This window comes from Piliocolobus tephrosceles, chromosome 5, assembly GCF_002776525.5.
Source record: "Piliocolobus tephrosceles isolate RC106 chromosome 5, ASM277652v3, whole genome shotgun sequence".
Classification (NCBI taxonomy): Eukaryota; Metazoa; Chordata; class Mammalia; order Primates; family Cercopithecidae; genus Piliocolobus; species Piliocolobus tephrosceles.
Window position 1 is genome coordinate 122,200,439 of NC_045438.1, and position 18,589 is coordinate 122,219,027.

At 35.6% G+C, this 18,589-nt stretch overlaps 1 protein-coding gene and 1 long non-coding RNA gene across 2 annotated transcripts in view; one reads left to right on the top strand and one right to left on the bottom strand.

The window, feature by feature from the left end:
- The first annotated feature begins 85 nt into the window (after positions 1-85).
- On the top strand, positions 86-17,586 carry LOC111543119. The gene is made up of 2 exons (XR_002731757.1): positions 86-319; positions 17,447-17,586. It is a non-coding gene; the product is annotated as an uncharacterized LOC111543119 (long non-coding RNA).
- The window catches only part of SLC25A27 (solute carrier family 25 member 27), a 22,932-nt gene continuing 15,274 nt past the window's right edge, over positions 10,932-18,589 (bottom strand). Inside the window, exons 7-9 of the mRNA XM_023212971.2 lie at positions 17,805-17,897; positions 16,793-16,895; positions 10,932-11,562 (exon numbers count right to left, since the gene is read on the bottom strand). Of these exons, the coding sequence (XP_023068739.1) occupies positions 11,491-11,562; positions 16,793-16,895; positions 17,805-17,897 (268 nt within the window). The 3' untranslated portion in view covers positions 10,932-11,490. The remainder of the gene's footprint in view (positions 11,563-16,792; positions 16,896-17,804; positions 17,898-18,589) is intronic.

The window sequence follows — 18,589 nt, forward strand, 5'->3', positions numbered from 1 at the left end:
CCCACCAACCGCCCGAGGTCGCGCCTACGGGTACGTATTTACTGCGCTCTGCGCCGCCACTTCCGGCCGCGGGGAGTGGGCGGAGCCAGTCGAGGCCTGGGGTTGGCCTAACGCCTAAGGGCCTAAGGAACTTTTTGGGACGTTCAGGAGACCCCGAAGTGGGAGGTTTTGGACACAACTTGCATCTCCTCAGAGCACCTTTGACTCTGGAGGCCTCCGTATGAGGGCCTGGCTCTGGCCTGCGGTGAGGACGGACCAGAGAGGGATTTTTTTTTCGTCCTCCCAACTACCAGGGATTGAGCACTGGGGGCCAGGCACGGTACTAGCCAGTGGTGTTCCCGACAAGAAACGGGAACGAGAAACACAGGAGCCAGTGGCACGTTTCTAGGCGTTAAGGCCGGAACTCTCGGAGGGCCCCGGGCGCTGCCGCAGGGCACGGGTACTCCTGCTGGCTCAGTGTGTCTGTGGACAGCCAGGTGCTCAGCCTCTGTTCTTTAACCCTGTTTCATCATCTGAATTGGCAGAGTTGATATGAGGTTGAAATAACGTATGAAAGTATATAGCGGCCGGGCGCGGTGGCTCAAGCCTGTATAATCCCAGCACTTTGGGAGGCCGAGACGGGCGGATCACGAGGTCAGGAGAACGAGACCATCCTGGCTAACATGGTGAAACCCCGTCTCTACTAAAAAATACAAAAAAACTAGCCGGGCGAGGTGGCGGGCGCCTGTAGTCCCAGCTACACAGGAGGCTGAGGCAGGAGAATGGCGTGAACCCGGGAGGCGGAGCTTGCAGTGAGCTGAGATCTGGCCACTGCACTCCAGCCTGGGCGACAGAGCGAGACTCCGTCTCAAAAAAAAAAAAAAAAAAGTATATAGCGACTGGTACATATTTCCCTTCCGACACTTAGCTGTTAAGGGTTCCTTTGCTGCTTTGCAGGCTAACTCTGGCATCCCAATTTTGAAGGCATTTTCATTTACTAACAGCTAGCACAGAACTGGATTCATAAAAGGAGGCCAAGAGATATGGAATCAACATTCCTTCAAGCCCCTGCTGTATCTACTAAAATCTTAACAGGATAACCCTTTGAGACCTCTGTTTGTTAAATGTCCAAACCTCCATTTGGAATGGAAAAGTGCAGGTAAATTATGGGAAGTTTCCAGGATATGTCTACATTAGATTTTTGTTCATTTGCAAAGTTAGACACATCCCTGGAAGCTTCTTATAGTTTGCCTGTACTTTTCCTTCTACTCCATGTTTCGAAATGTCATTAAATACAAATACAATAAGGCAGTGCTTAAAATGACCCTTGCCTAACTGTAAATCTCACTGTCTTCAATCTGTCCAGATTAGAGGCACCATGTGCTTCCACATCACCCTATGCTTACTTTTTCATGGCACTTTTAACATTGTGTGGCAACTGTCAGATCTCTTATCATCCCACCAGCCAACAGGTTCCATTAGGCAAGTACCGTTTGTTGGATTCTTGGACTGTAGCTTGGAGTGAAGGCAATTAATATTTGCTAAATGAATATGAATGAATGAATGAATGAATCCAATTTCTCTAAAAGCTTTGGCTTTTTCCTGAAGAACTCATCCTTGAAAACTCAGTTTTCCCATTTTTTTCTAATTGTTTCCTATTCATTATGGAAGAAAAACATTTTATTTAAAAACATCTAGCAAAACCTAGCTCAAACGTTTTTTCCTCATGACCCTACTATACACCCTGGCAGAATTAGTTATTCTTTTTTTTTTTTTTTAACACACTTCTATATTATCATATTTTGTAGCTCTCTATCTACCACAGTAGGAACATCTTAAAAGCAGGAACACTTCTCATTTTTATGTTCTCGATGCCTAGCCAGTGCTGGACTGTTAGCATCCAGTAAATTTTAACAAAAGGGTAAGCAATCTAACACTATGCCCTTTACAGTGGAAAGAAGGAGTTCATTATAAAATGGTCTTATGATCACTTGAAATTGTTTTATCATTACATGGAATAATGGAGACTTTAATCCATTGTCTATTTCAGGTTCATGTTGTATAACCAAACTCCTTTGTAGACCACAGGGTGTAGATATTATGACTTACTTTTTCTATTTCATTTGTCCTCCAACCTCCTTTCATGGCTCATGGCCTTAATCCTAGGATGTCTGGGTGTATCACGTGACCGTTATGGGTTGATCCGAATCCCTTACCCCCATCCACCCAGATGTTTCCAATGTCCCACTTTTTCTGTATCTGGAGCAGTTAGTGTTAGTTTGTTCTGTATTGCTCTGCTGTTGGACAAGGACTTGGGTTAATTTTGAAAATCAGGTCATTGCACTGTGAAGATTAAGCTCCCCTCATATATCTCCCATACTATATTAAGCAAAATATCTTGAGTTTTATAATAAACTTTCCTCCCATTAGTCCTGAGAGGCCCTTGGTTTGGAAAGGAAGGGAGAGGGGATATTCTTTTTTAGTTATTATTATACTTTAAGTTCTGGGGCATATGTGCTGAACATGCAGGTTTGTTATATAGGTATACACAGGCCATGGTGGTTTGCTGCACCCATGAACCCATCATCTACATTAGGTATTTCTCCTAATGCTGTCCCTCCCCTATCCTTCTACCCCTTGACAGGCCCTGATATGTGAAGTTTGGGAGGGGGATAGTCTTATCCTAATACAAATACATAAAGGATAAAAGGGGAAAGGATAAGGCCAGGGATGAAATATGTATGACAGGTGTTTGAATACTAATATTGTGAGCCACTTCAATATTTTTTATGGAAAAGATGCAGGAAAATTGGGCTAAATAAATCATATTTATTTTGTGCTATCTTAGACCTCTGTATATACAGAACTCTAAGTAGAAATGCAGTATACTTTACAGTCTATAGTTTCTATACTACTAGTCGGCCTTGTTTAAAGTTGCTTAGAAAAATTAACATTCACTGGATATTTTTAGAAAACAATTCAAGTAAGAAATACCCTGTTAGGAGAATGAAAAAGACAAGCTATAGACAGGGAGAAAATATTTGCAAACCATATGTCTGATATAGGACTTGTACCTATAATAAATAAACGACTCTCAAAACTCAATAGTAAAAAAAAATAAATTTGGTAAAAGATATGAAGTAGCATTTCACAGAGGAGGATGTACAGATGACAAAGAAGAATATGAAAAGATATTCAATGTCATTAGTTATTAGACCAAAAAAAAAAAAAAACCCACAATGTTATATCACTACATTCCATGATAATGACTAAGCTAAAAAATTGTGATAACACCAGTACTGGCAAGAATGTAAATAAACTGCATCACTTATGTTGCTGGTAAGAGTGTAAAATGGTACAGCCACATTTTAAAAACTATGTACTTGCCATGTGACTAAGAAATTGCATCTAGGCATTTATCCGAAAGAAATGAAAACATGTTCATGCAAAAACCTGTACATGAATGTTAATAGCAACTATATTCCTAATAACCCTAAACTGAAAACAACCTAAATGCCTTTTGATGGGTAAATGGTTCAACAAACTGTGGTACATCAATACCAAAGGGTCCTACACAGCAATAACAAGGAAAATGAATTATTGATGTGAGCAACAACTTAGGAAGGTTCTCCATAGAATTTTACTGAGTGAAAAAAATAGTAAAAGGTTACATACTGCATTGTTCTATTTACATAATATTCTTAGATTAACAAATTATAGGGATGGAGAAAAGATTAGCGGCTTCCAGGAGTTAGGGATGGGGAAGAAAAGGGATGAAAGTGACTATAAAGGGATAGCATCAGCCATGGGCTGATGAACTGTTCTGTATCTTGTGTGTAGTGATAGTTATCAAAGCTACACAAAGGTGATGAAATTGCATGGAATCACACACACACACACACACACACACACACACACACACACACAGAGAAATGTGTGCTTGTAAATGAGTGACTTTGCAATCTGGATTGTACCAATATCTGTTTGCTCCTGGTTTTGATTGTGTACAACAGTTATGGTACATCCCTATACATTTTTTTTGGAAACTTTATGAAAATCATTATTTCAAAAAAAAGTTTTTAAAAATTCTAAAAAATTAAGATTTCAGTGCCACAAAATACAATTTTATTAGAATACACACACAGACAATTCAAGACCAGATCATTATAGGGGCAATGAGAGTAGAGACAGCATAGTCTTTTGAGTTACAGCAGGATTGGCCTCCATTTGTAAGAGCCATGTAACCCAAGCAAATCATTTACTCTCTGTTTCCATATCTGAAAACGGATATAACGACATGCACCTTATACTTTGGTTCCAAGGACTGCATGAATTAATGTAAATACAGTTAACATGTTTGCATTAAATAAATACTTGAGATGCAACAAAACATAGTGGGAAAGGAAGGACTTTAGATTTTGAAAGTCCCTGTTTATCATCTCAGGGTGACATGGATAATAAAATTTTCTGAGTTAGGTTATTCATCTATAAAAATGGAACTATACTTAAATATAATGACTAAATGAGCCAATATGGGTAAAATACCCACCACAGGAAACATAGTAAGTTGTAGTTATTAGTAATATGAATGAAATTAAAACTTAAAAATATGCTCTCTTCTAAGATTCTTAAAGATTGAAAATCTTAAATTAGGTTTTTAAAAAATTTGATCTATTTAGGCATAATTTTTGTACAGTAAAACTCACACTTTCATATTGTACAGTTTGATGACATTTTGACAAATGTTTACAGTTTTATTCCCTTACATAGTGTCTTTTGAAGAAAAAAGTTTATAATTTTGATGAAATCAAATTATTCACACATTTTTCTTTTCTAAATGGTAGTTTATTTTGTTGTTATTGTTCCACTAAATCTTTTACTAACCCAAGGTGAAAAAACAAAACAAAACAAGAACCCACAAAAACAAACTTTCAGTGTTTTGTTTAGAAGTTTTATAATTTTAGCTCTTGTGTTTAGGTCTATGATTCATTTTAAGTTAACTTTTTGTAGTGAGGTAAGGGTTGAGGATTTTATTTTTACATATGGATATCCAATTGTTATATTGCCATTTGTTGCAAAGACTATACTATCTAGTTAAGTTATCTTGGCGCTTTTGCCAAAAGTTTATTGACCATATGTATGTGAGTTTATTCTTTGACTCTATTCTGTTGCATCAATCTGTATATCTGTCTTTGTGCCAATACCCCTTTGTTTTGATTATATTCTAAACTGCTTGAAAGCTAATTTTAAAATTAAGTAATATTAATCCTCTAACTTTGTTCTTTTTCCTCAAAATTGTTTTTGATTTTCTATATGTATTTTAGAATATACTTGTCAACTTCTGCAAAAAAAAAAAAAAAAATTGAAACCTGCTGGGGTTTTATTAGAATTTCATTATAGGTAGAGATCAATTTGACAAGAATTAACTTTGGAGAAATACTGAGTCTTTTAATCCATGGACACAGTTCATTGCTCTACTAAAATCTTTAATTTCTCTCAGTAATGTTTTATATTCTTCAGTGAACAAATCTTGTATACTTTTGTTAGATTTATATCTAATTTTTAATGTTTTTATGCTATTATAAATAATATTAATTTTTAAATATTTTAGTCCCCAGTTTTCATTGACAGTATATCAAAATATATTTTTGTATATTGGCCTTATATCTTATGAATTTGCTAGGACTTCATTAGTAATTCTTGTAGCTTTTGGTATCCTTGAGGTTTTTTTATATACATAATTATATCATCTGTGATTAAAGGCAGTTCTAGGTCTTCTTTTCTAATATATGTGTCTTTTATTTCCTTTTCTTGCTTTACTGCAATGACTAAGAACTTCAGTACGGATTAGAATAAAATGGTGAGAATTGATATTGCCTTGTTCCTGATTTAAGGAGAAAGTCTTTCACCAATACAATGTTAGCTACAGGTTTTAATTAGATCCTTTTTAACAGGATGAGGAAGTTTCTTTTTTTTTTTGCTATTTTGTTGAGAATTTTTATCATCAAATACTATTGAATTTTATCAAATACTTTTTTACATTCTATTGATACATGTTTTGTTTGTTCTGTTAATTGGGTGAATTATATTGATTTTTTAGGATGTTGAACCAATTTTGTATTCCCAGGATAAATCTCACTTAGTCATGATGTATTTATACTTTATATGATGCTGGATTTAATTTGCTAATATTTTTTCACATCTATGCACATGGATTTTTAAATTTTCTGTTTATTGTGGTACAATATCCATAAAACAAAACTTACCATTCAAACCATTTTTAAGTGTAGAGCTCAGTGGCATTAAATGTATTCACATTGTTGTACAACCATTACCACCATCCATTTCAATTTTTTCATCTCCCAAACTGAAACTGTACCCATTAAACAACTCTTCATTCCCTCCCCACTACTCTATATTGTCCTTATGAATTTCATTATTCTAGTACCTCAAGTAAAATCATGTATGTGTTCACTTTTGCCTGGCTTATTTCACTCTAGCATAATGTTAAGGTTCATCCATGCTGTAGCATGTATTTTCTTCCTTGTTATTACCTTCTTAACTCAGAACTATACCAGGACAAAACAAAACCCGTGATAACAAGCAATTAGGCACTTTAAAACACTTACTTTTAAAATCAGAATAACATAGTTTATTTACTCACATATATTCCTGTTTGTTACCAGATATTTTCAGCAAACAGATATCTTTAAGCATCTTCATCTGCTTTTATCAAACCTTGAAGTGGCTCCTGCTGCTGTTGACAATCATAGCAGCCTGTTGGGGGTAAAGTATGGGGAGAGAAAAAAATAATGTATTCCTCAAAATTCAGAAATAATAAAACACTTGAGTGTGGGTAAAATGTGCATGTGTATGGCATCAGTGAAGGCCAAATAATGCTTTGTTTCCATACATTTCCATACATGCTTTAAAATGAAGAATAATGTAAGCATATCACATATTTATTAACTGTTAGTCAATTATATATTATTTGAAACTATCAAATTCTAGATTTTATGGAATAGCTGTTAAACTGAAGATGATCCTTAAAAATTATGACATGTTTTAAACACACATGATCATGTAAAAACAATTAAGCATTTAATATGGTAAAAAAATTTATAAAATCAGAAATGTTATTGACCCAACATAATTATTCTGAAGAAGAGAACAAAATGATTTAATCATGCGTATAAATGTCTTTCTCCCCACTCCCCAAAAAACCCTCTCAATTCAACAGATACCTTCAGAGTGGCTCCTATTTGAAGTTTATAAGGGATACAAAGATGTGTTACATGGTCCTTGCTTTCAAGTGATGCATCTTGTGTAGGGGATGCTGATATGTACATCTATGTAGTAGGGGAAGCAATGGGAGAAAGGGGTACTGAAGATACTGAAGGCTTCAGAGAGGAAATAGCAGGTGATCGTTTTAGATAACTGAGGTAGAATTTAATCAATACAAATAAAGATGACTAGGTGGTGGTGGTGGGAAGAAAGGTAGATGGAGGGAACAGAATAAACTACATAGAAAAGCAGCAAGTATAAAGCATCTCCAGGGAAATAATTAGAGCAATGCATTTCCAAGGAGGTAGGGTACAGGTAGCAGTGAAAGGTAAAAGTGAGAAAAATGGCCTGTAGTCAGAATGAGGTCTTGGATATAGCATTAAAGGTTTTAATTTTTACTATGTGTGTATATAGGAGAAATTGAAGGTGAGAATATGCCCAAAGTTGCCCAGTGGAAGATGACGGTACTTCCCTGTGAAGAATGGATTTCAGGATGAGACAGTCCAGACACGTTAAGAACTCTGTATTATACTTTAAGGTCTGAATAATTTTTTCCCCTATCTTGAAATATGAGAAAATAAACCCAGGCAAAAAGAATCCTAATGAAATTTTTAAAATTCTATTTTTTAAAAAATAACATAAATATAATGGCTCCCTTTAAGTATATACAGGTTAAGATTCTAGAGTTCAATCACTTCAGCATTTTTTTTTTTTTTTCTTTCGCAGACAGTCTCCCTCTGTTGCCCAGGCTGGAGTGCAGTGGTGCAATCTCAGTTCACTGCAATCTCCGCCTTCCAGGTTCAACAATTCTCCTGTCTCAGCCTCCCGCGTAGCTGGGACTACAGGCGCATGCCTGCACGCCCAGCTAATTTTTTGTATTTTAGTAGAGATGAGGGTTTCACTCTGTTGCCCAGGCTGGTCTTCAACTCCTGAGCTCAGGCATCTGCCCGCCTTGGCCTCCCAAAGTGCTGGGATTACAGGCGTGAGCCACCGCGCCCGTCTCACTTCAGCTTTTAAGGAAATGGGAATTCAGAAGTGAAGGGACTTGATCCTAGTTATACTCTTCTGTCAGAAGTAGAACCCAAAGTAGGATAAAGATCTTTAGACTCTGGGTTCAGTCTTTCTTCTACATTATCTGGCATTCAATAATAATATATATTTGTTTGGTAGTCTTCTTTAAAGAGTCTCAGTTTAATTGGAAAGCAAAGAATTACTTATTTTCCTTTCCAAAGAACTTGTTTTAACCATCAAGTATTAAAATTAACCATTTTTTTCTAGGAAAGTCCTGAAGGAATTTTTCATTAATAGAAAAAAATATATGTAATTATAACTGTAAATAAATGTGCCTGAAATTTGAAGATGACTGAGTAACAAATTCTTTTATATTTACATTGTCCTGAATTTGTTAGCCAAGTAAAAGAGAAATTGCAGACTCATGATAGTCAGATTCTTAAAACAATAAAGATAAAATTAATTGATTCATGTTATATGTAGCTGTAATCATTTTTTTCTTAATAGCAAAGAAATGCTACTAAAGAGAGCAGAGATTTATATAAAAATGGAAGATGTACACCTATCCACTAGTGGCTTACAATCAAATAGTATTTGGAGCACTTGAAAAAGACATGTTATTCCATATTGAAAGCAAACTTAATAAATGTTACCCCTTTAATTATATATATAAATTAATTCATATATGATTTATATCTTATATATTGTATAAGTCTATAATTATAAACACTAATTCATTTATACATATAAAAACTGTACATAATTAAAAATAAGTATATGCATTTTCAGTAAGAAAAAATCATTTGAGAGGAGAAAAAATGTAGAGAAATACCACATAGAGTGGTATAATAATAAGTAAGTGAGTTTGGAATTCTTAAGCCTGTGAGTATGGACACAAAAATTACTGAAATTTTTAATCCTTTTTATTTACTGAGAATTATTTTGGAAAATGAGTTGATGATTCCAAGTTGGCAAACATAAGCAATGTTCCAAGATAATCAGTAGATATGATTTCATCAGAAAATTATGAATGTGATTGGATGAGTGTTGGGTATACTGGATTTGGTTAGATTATAGAAGGTCTTACTGTTCAAGCTAAAGCATGGTGACTCCATTCTAAAATGTGTGCTAGAGGCAATTCAGATTCATTTAAAATGTATGAGACATAAAAATGCCATAAGGAAAAATCTGTTTTTAGAAGACTTTACTGGGTTGTGACCATGATATAAGAGCCTTCCTTGGTACCTAATTAGTGAACAATAACTCTCAGTCATAATAATCATATTAATTAGGGGAACTGTGTTTTTATCCTGGCTCTGCTACTAAGTCACTCATGAGCATGAACAACTCTACTTCTCTGAATCTCAGTTTACTAACATGTGAAATGGGAAGGTTAAATCAGATAATCTCAAGGAGTCATTTCAGGTTAAAAATTCCTGAAATTCATGTTGATCCAGATCCCAAGGAATGATGTCAGTGCATAAGCAGTGTTTTCATCCCAACTCCCCAACCCCCCAAAGAATAAAGCTAAATCAATTGTTCATGGTCCAGTTTGGATGTAATTATTTTGATCCAGTCTTTACTTAATTTTAAAAATTACAAAACATAAAAAAACAAAATTTTCCCAAAGTGGTTCAGTGCAGAACATTTGGGAAGTTAAGCATATATATATATAATATTTTACAATGCAATTACATATTGACAAATTCAATGAAAAAGTAGACCATCTAAATATTTTAAGAGATTAAACTTCACATTCTCTGCAACTAGAAAAACAATAAGCTACTGCATATCAGTACATGACATTCAAATATATTTCAAAGTGTACTTCCCCCTCTTAAAATGGCAGTGAGTATACATTAGTGCAACCACAAAGCACTTGTAAACTTTTTTCTGTTCAACATCCATGTCCATCAGAACCAATTCTGTTTGGCTGGCTCCAAGGCCTTTCTTGGGCCTGAGCTTCATGTTTTTCTATTTTAACAGTTACAGCCTTTATCCATAACCGCAGCCATCCATCCAGAAATGCCCACCGTCTGAGGCTGGGAGAGCTGGTGGTATGTAGCTGAATTTGGAGAACTCTTTTACCTTTCTAAAATAAGAACATGGATTTGATTCAAAGATTAGAGACATAACTGTATACCATAAACAGATTTTTACTTATCACTTTTTAGGCAAGAAGCTTTGCTAAACTGAGTAAGAGTCAGGCCACTGGCAGTTTTAGTGTGATTTGTGAGTGCTCTCTCTGCCTCTCTAGAGCCCCTAGTGTCAGGTAAGGGAGATAAGAAAGGACACATGACTGTCTGCCTTGCTTTTAAAATACCAATGAAAGGCTGATGGTTAACAAAAGGTGCTTTATAAAAGGATCTATACAGCTGAGTTTTAATCAAATAAGTTGTAGTTCTTAATATATTACAATTCTTGAGAGCTAGCAATGTATCTGGCTTGTAACAGACTATGTAACAAGGCAAATGCTCTGCTCTTTTTTCATCAAGATTCTGTGTGTGGCTGTCAGAGGAAGTCATTAGCATGTGCAGTGGAGTGCTAACCAATTAACACATCTAATGAGAGGGTACTGACAGCAGCCTCTTTTCTTGAAATTCAAACATCATCTCAACTTGATTTTTTTAATCTTTCTGACAAGAAGTACAACTTCCTTCAATACTAGGGAAACTCAAAATGTTTATTAATTTCCATTCACCTCCCTTTAATTTACAATATGTACAATTTAACAATGACAGAAAAGTGAATTATCAAACTTCAATTATAAATACTGACATAACAGGTTAAATGTATTTCTTAAGCACTACGTATGTGTTTTTCCACATTCTTATCATCTACTTCAGATCTGAGATGCTGGCTCCTTCCTGGTACTCCTCCTCTAAGCAGGCTCTTCAGCATAGAATAGCAACTCAAAGGCCAAACCTTCTTGCCCAAGGTGAAAGTGGTCAGGCTTCGATTCTTCTTGAGAAAATGCTGTGCGGGGTCTCATTGGATGGCCTTGTGAGATCCGACCAGATCACTTTTGGACAAAAAGAGGAGTCAAAGAGAACTTGGGTTTCCAGAAAAAAAAATAAAGTGCTGCCCCCTATAAATCAGTCTCTGTGGAATAGGTGTCTTCCTAAAGAGGTAGAAATAATAGGGGGTATGTGTTGCAGATGCCCATATTTCAATAATACTGAACACTGTATCTTTAAGGGCTGCATCTTTAGGGGTTTAAAATGGACTGACTCCACTCATCTCTCTGATTTTTTCATAAGTAAGCCAGAACACCATTGACCAAGGGGTCTGAAAGATTAACCAAAGAAGTTAGTGCATATTTCAAAGCAATTATAAATATTCTACATATGTGCATACATATATTTGAATGACAAAGTCATTTTCCATCCACTTAGGCTGAAAACAAATATTTTGGTATTTCACCTTTGTAAAGGACTTTATAATTTACAAAGCATTTTTATGTCTTACTTATCACAGATTTCTCTAAACAACATCTTATAATAGAAAGGAAAGATATTAATATCCCTGTTTTTCAAATGAGACCACTGAGGCTTAGCAGTCAAATGCCTATTGGCATGTTATAGAGCTAGATCACAGGCTTCTGTTTTCCATTCTCAGAGTTCTTTTTATTGAACCATTACTGGCTAAAGGGCTGGGACTCAAGATGCCTGAATTCTAGGCAGGCTTTTCTATATCTAGTTTGTATATGGAGCATAAAAACAAGTCACTTTAGAACTTGAAAGTGAGGCAGGCGAAAGATTATCCTTGGAGATTTAGGTCACAAAACCAACACCTGATGTCTCACAACATTTACATAAAAATTCACATTAAATATAGAAAAGCCCTTCCAGCTCAGAAAGCCTTGTCTTTAACTTGAATGAAGGTATAGCTACATCTAAAGGAATTATAAAAGAATAGGGTTAGAAGAAGACATAAATGCTGAGGATGTAAACAGTAAAGATACAGAGGGAAATCACAGGGTAAACACTGGAACAGAGAGTGCCTTGGATCTAATAATTCCTGTCTAATTCAGTTCTAATCAAAATTGAACAGAGAGTAGCTCTATCATTCTAGAGTAGATGAATAAGCTTAAGCAATTAGAAAATAAAATGTATTTAGTTTTGTTTGTAAAGCAATGTTTATCTCATATTCGTTTGGAAATACTGAGCATGTTATATTAGTAAACTGAGAATTCACTAAGTAGTGGATTTAGGAGAATATATCTTGGTTATTTAAAGGTATGATGACATACATGAAATAAGGAATATAAAGCTATGATAATACCATATTCTTGTGACAACAAAAATGAAGTAAACCAATATAACTGGAGTTGGATGAAGAAGGTAGAGGTCTTAGTTAAGAACCCCTATGCAATCATTCTTAATTGCTGTGGTAATCAATCTTCTTCTTCATGTTAATGACATTATAGCAACAAAATCCATAGGCAAATGAAATAAGTACTAACCAGGGACTAAGCAAAGCAAGGTCACAGTACCTCTATCCAGTAGAAGGGATCAGGACAGAGTTTAGCTGGATTTTGAATAGAGTTTTTAAAGAGTAGGAGATCATATAGCCAAAGAATGTGGGTGGTATAAATATATAAATATATAAATATATAAATATATATAAATATATAAATGGGATTTACCAAGCCTCTGTACAGGAGTAGCACATGTGGGCGCTATGTTTGCTTGCTGATTTTCTCACTGATCTAGCTATGAGCACTGCAAATAATGCAAGTGCATATGAACCTATATTGTTTCTTTTGGTCTATCTTTTGCCATAAGGCTGGAGAAAAACCAGAAGCAGAGTCCCTTTTCATGCCTGCTACTGTGGAGCTGAACATGTAAGAGCTCTCTTGGGTTGATTAAGTTTACAAATAAGCTCCTCTTGTTCTGATTCTGTGTTAAGAAAGAAACCTTCTAATTATTACTTGAGTACCCATATAGCTTGAATTTAGGAAAAAACACATTGACCAGAGGACTTGAACATCTAGATCACTTGCCAAATGTGTTGTGCGATGTGAATGAGCCAACTATTGTGGCCTGATCATCAGTGTCAATGAGATCAGCCGAGTCAAATCTATATTTTCAAGGCCAGTTTACTTGGAAATGCTCATGAATTAGGTTTCTGTGCTCCGGGTCATGTACTGTGGCAAATCAACCAGGCAGTGACTTTCTGGTGATCTTTGGTGGTTAGCCAGCCTTTCTTTAAATACCCCTCCACTGCGAGGAATGTCTCTTCAATTTTAAAACTTCTGTAGCTAGCTGCAGGATGTTGAGCAAATCAGTATATTATGTTAGTAAGGAGCATAGCGTTTTGAGTGGAACAGATCTGAGGTCAATTCCCAGCTCTGCCACATACTAGCTACATGAACTTGGGCAAACTTCTTATACTTTGAGCCATGATTTTCTTATCTGAAAAATGAGGATAATACTGCTTTTTTTGCTAGGTTCTTACACAGTTTAAAAAAGTAATGTATGTAGAGCTTTGCACGTATTAAGTACTCTTTTTTGTTATTTATACTTCCTGAGTCATAGGTATAAAGACAAAGGATTAAACAAAGTGGTCCCATCCTTTGTACTTAAATATTCTACCTGCCCCTCATCCCTTCTGACCCTGATTTTGTGTTTCTGCAATGGTCTCACTCATCCTCCTAGCTTCCTACATTAGAAACACAGGAAGTCCCATTTGCTTTTTTCTGTCCCTCACCTTCTACATATAATCAGTTACTAAGTCCTATGGAGTTAAATGTCCCTAAAATTTATCTTCTCTCCATTTCTACAATCATCTAACTGGTTAGATCATTGCTAAAACTTCCTTTCTTATATCCTAGCTTTCAATGAATCTACTATACAGCTTCCAAAGTAATTTTGCTGTCAAACAAACCTTAGCACGTTGCTTCTGGGCTTAAGCAGGTGCTCCATAGAGTTCATCTAAACTACTAGGCTTGGCCCACAAGGTTCTTCCCAACTTGGTCCTTAAGTACTTCTCTAGCCTTATCTCCTACCATCTCCCCTATGAGGACCTATTCTTCAACCAGACTGAATTTTCTGTAGTTCCTCAAACATAACAGGCCTACACCTGACATGATCCCTATGCTCATGTTGCACCCTTATATTTCTCTTGACAAACACCTATTAATGCCTCAGAGCCCAGATCAAATATCAGCTCTGTGAAGCTTCTTGCGACTTCCCAGATATGGTCATAGCCATTTCTACACCAGTCTCTGTGTTCCCACAGAGTACTGTTCATACCACTGGTAGAGCAAGAATATAACCTCCTTAATAAGGCTGTGTTATCGGGTGTCAGGCCGCCTGGGTTTGATGCCCTGAACCACTCACCTGGCCAAGCTATTTAGACTTTTGATGTTTTATATTTCCTCTTCTATAAAAGAGGAATATGATAGTAACCTATGGCACAGATTGTTGGGAGAATTCAATGGGTTAAGCCATGAAAATGATTAGCACAATACTGGCCATATACCAAGTGATTCAGTAGTATTTATTTAGTAATTTTTATTATTTCTGTAATTTTAACTACTTACATGTTTAACTTCTACATCTCATTCTAAGCTCCTCTAGTGCAAAGACTATGTTATTCCTCAGTGTTACCAGCACTTATAACAGTGCCTGGTTTATGCAGGCCAAATCAAACTTTACCTTTCCAGTAAGAAACAGCCACAGTTTTGACATAATTTCAAGGTATAATCAAAACCACCAAAATATCTCAAACTTGGGTATACTTTTATCAGGTATTGCCAAGGGCTTTGGCTGTTAATTTCATATTAATACACAAATACCTACTATTCCTTGATGATAGCAGCATTTATTACCAACATTTCAATTACCATCTATATGTGGAAAATGCTTAAATCTAAACCTCCATCCTTGTATTCTCTCCTAAGACCTAGACCAGTATATTCAGTTTGTCATGTAGACATCTCTGCTTGGATGTCCTATGGGTAACCAAAATTTCACAGGTCTTAAACTAACCTTATTTTACCTACAGATCTTCTTCCCTGCAAATGATCCCCGTTTTAGGAAATTACATCATCATCCTCAGTTGCTCAGAGCAGGAATCTGGGAATGGAAGTCTGACTTTTCCTTATCTTCTCCAACCATTCTCCCATCCCCATCCAATTAGTCATGTTTCTATTCCTTTTCTACCTCCTAAACATGTTTGTAGTCCATCTTCTGTTCCCACTGTCATACTCTTGTCCAAGCCACCATTATCTCTCATATATCATTACTCCTGGTCTTTTCCCAATCCACATGACAGGCAGAACAAATTTTCTAAAAATGCATGTTTCTTCAAACCGGTGCCCATTACTCTTCTGGCTCATATGTCCTTCCCAGTGTAGTGTCTGCCTCTCTCTGGTCTCACCCTTTGACTCTCTCCATGAGGTCTCTCTGTGGCTTGGCCCGCTAGGTTTCCTTGAACTCACCCTGCTCTCTGTCCACTCCAACTGTCCCTCTGTAGAGAATGTTTTTTTTCCTGCCCTCTTTACCTGGCTAAGTCCTACTCATTTTGCAAATCTAAATTCAAAAGTCCATTCTCCAGGGAGGTTTTCCTAATTGCCAGTTTAGGCTGTACTTATTTGCTATATATTTCTATAGCACTATGCACTCTTCCCATAACATTTATCACTTATAGTTTCTTATTCAAAGCTGAGACCTCAGGACAGGGCTTTGCATGATGTAGGTACTCAATTAAAAAGATACATATAATATTATATATAATTGTATTATAATATATTGTGTTAATTTTTGATTGCTTGCATTTCTAAACCTATAACTCACCCATTCTTTCAAATGTTTTAACTTACAGAAAAGTCAGCACTTGGTTTTTATTATATTTGCTATATTGCTTAAACAAGTCTAATTCTACATTATAGATTAGAATTCTACATTTTATTATATTTGCTATATTGCTTAAACAAGTCTACCTAATTCTACATTATATATTAGAATTCTACATTTTATTATATTTGCTATATTGCTTAAACAAGTCTATCAAATTCTATATCTTAGTTCACTGCAATGAAAAATAACATCTAAACCAAATAAAAATGACATAATGTTTTCTTATGAAGCAGAGTTTTGTAGTAATAAATATTAATGGGTAATGTAACATTTGCTATCAAAGTAACAATTTTTTTTGAAACAGTAAATTTTTTTGTAAGAGAAATCTCTAGTGTAAAATCTGTATATGTGTTCCAAAATATTGTATTAAAATATAACTAAATGGAATACTAAAAATTTTACATGACAGAAAATCTATTTACTGGCTTTATAACAAGACTATCAACTTATTCGTTAATGGAAGTAACTTATTTTATCTTACTCTACCACAGAAGGCAAGATAACTCTGAGGAGAGGTGAAAGGAAATAAAAGAAGATTTAAAAAAGAAAGGACCTTGATTTGGGGGGCAGGGCCATGCTTCAAGTGCTTATAGATTAAAAGTAATTTAAGTACAAAGAAAAAAAAAAAACAAAGGAAGTAAACCTAACTTTACCATTCTCAGCCAAGATGGTAAAAAGCCTTTATATAGACTCATGAATCCTTCACCTTGAACTGCCTGAATCAAGCAGTCAGTTGATGATTTATACAGAAGTCCCCTACAAAGGAAACAAGATCCTTTTGTTAATTTTTTTCTGTGTAAAATATATATATATTCATAAAATTAAATTGTCTAAGGAATCTTACAAAAATTAAATATTGGCCAGGCATGGTGGCTCACGCCTGTAATCCCAGCACTTTGGGAGGCCAAGGCGGGCAGATCATGAGATCAGGAGATTGAGGTCATCCTGGCTCACACGGTGAAACCCCGTCTCTACTAAAAAAATACAAAAAATTAGCCGGGCATGATGGTGGGCACCAGTAGTCCCAGCTACTCAGGAGGCTGAGGCAGGAAAATGGTTTGAACCTGGGAGACGGAGCTTGCAGTGAGCGGGAGATCGCACCACTGCACTCCAGCCTGGGCGACAGAGCGAGACTTGTCTCAAAAAATATATATATATATATTTTCTGCTAGTTTAGAAAAATATTTGTGGTTCTACAGATACAGATAACGTCTTTTGATCTTAAAAGATATTTTCAAGGTTAACTCTTCTGATTCATGCCACCCTTGGTCTTATACTTAGAATTCACTCTATCTTTTTTCTTCCAGAGAAAACATACTATTTCATATCGAATCAAATTCTCCATGTTATCTACTCAAGTCATAAGCTTCTGAAGAAAGTGTCCTGTAAATTCTCAGCAGAATATGCTTTCAACAATTCTTTAAAAACAATAAAGTCCTAATAAAAACCTTGTGTCTAAATAATATGATTGTTAATTAGCTTATCTCCCCAAAGGCATGTCACTTTTTCATCAAAGAGCAGGTAACTGCATAAAAACAATGCTCTTAATTTTCTCAAAAAACACACGAATACATTTCTATCAATAAAAAATGCAAAGATGCATCTTTAAAAAACAATGGTATTACAGACATTCAAGAACATGGATACTGAAGACTTTGTACTTACCTTCCTTGTTTATCTCGTGGTTGATTCATTATTCTGCTTTTGATGACATCGGCTGGTGTTCCCAGAATAGAAGCTACCAGTCCAGAACATAAACTATAAATACAAATAAATGAAATTGAAAGATGATATGTAGTAGTTTCTAGCTTAGGAAAGGGAATGTGGTATTCACAAAGAATATACTACTAAATATATTCTTATAAGCTTCATAATGCTCTTTTTGCTTAAAATTAATGCTAAATTAATTAAAGAGGTAGAAAAAAAACAAAATCAAAAACAAAAAGAATGTCAGTTAACAAACAGGCATTGTGTACCTGCTGGTGCCAAGCATTCTTCTAGGCAGTGAATAAGACAGGTAAGACCCTGCCCTTGAGGAGCTTATACTTCACTTGGGAAAAGGCAGAAGTGAAATAAATAATTTCAGAAGCTGACAAAAGCTATTAAAAAAAACATGGGGAAGTGTGACAGGGAGCTAATGGGTGACAGGCAGTCAGGGAAAGCTCCTGGGATGACAGCAGAACTGGGTGGTCAAAAAGGACACATCTATATGAAGACCTGAAGGAAGAAGGTTACATGAAGATAGAACAGTACATGCAAAAGCCCTGAGTCAGTAATACTCTCGGAGTGGTTAAATTCACATACACACACACACACACACACACACACACACACACACACACCCCTAACTCCAAGTATTTGACTTGACACTATTATATTTACTTTTAGGGTCATCTAAATAGCATAGGAAGTTTTAGAATTTGGAAACAAAATCAGAAGCTAAATGAAAT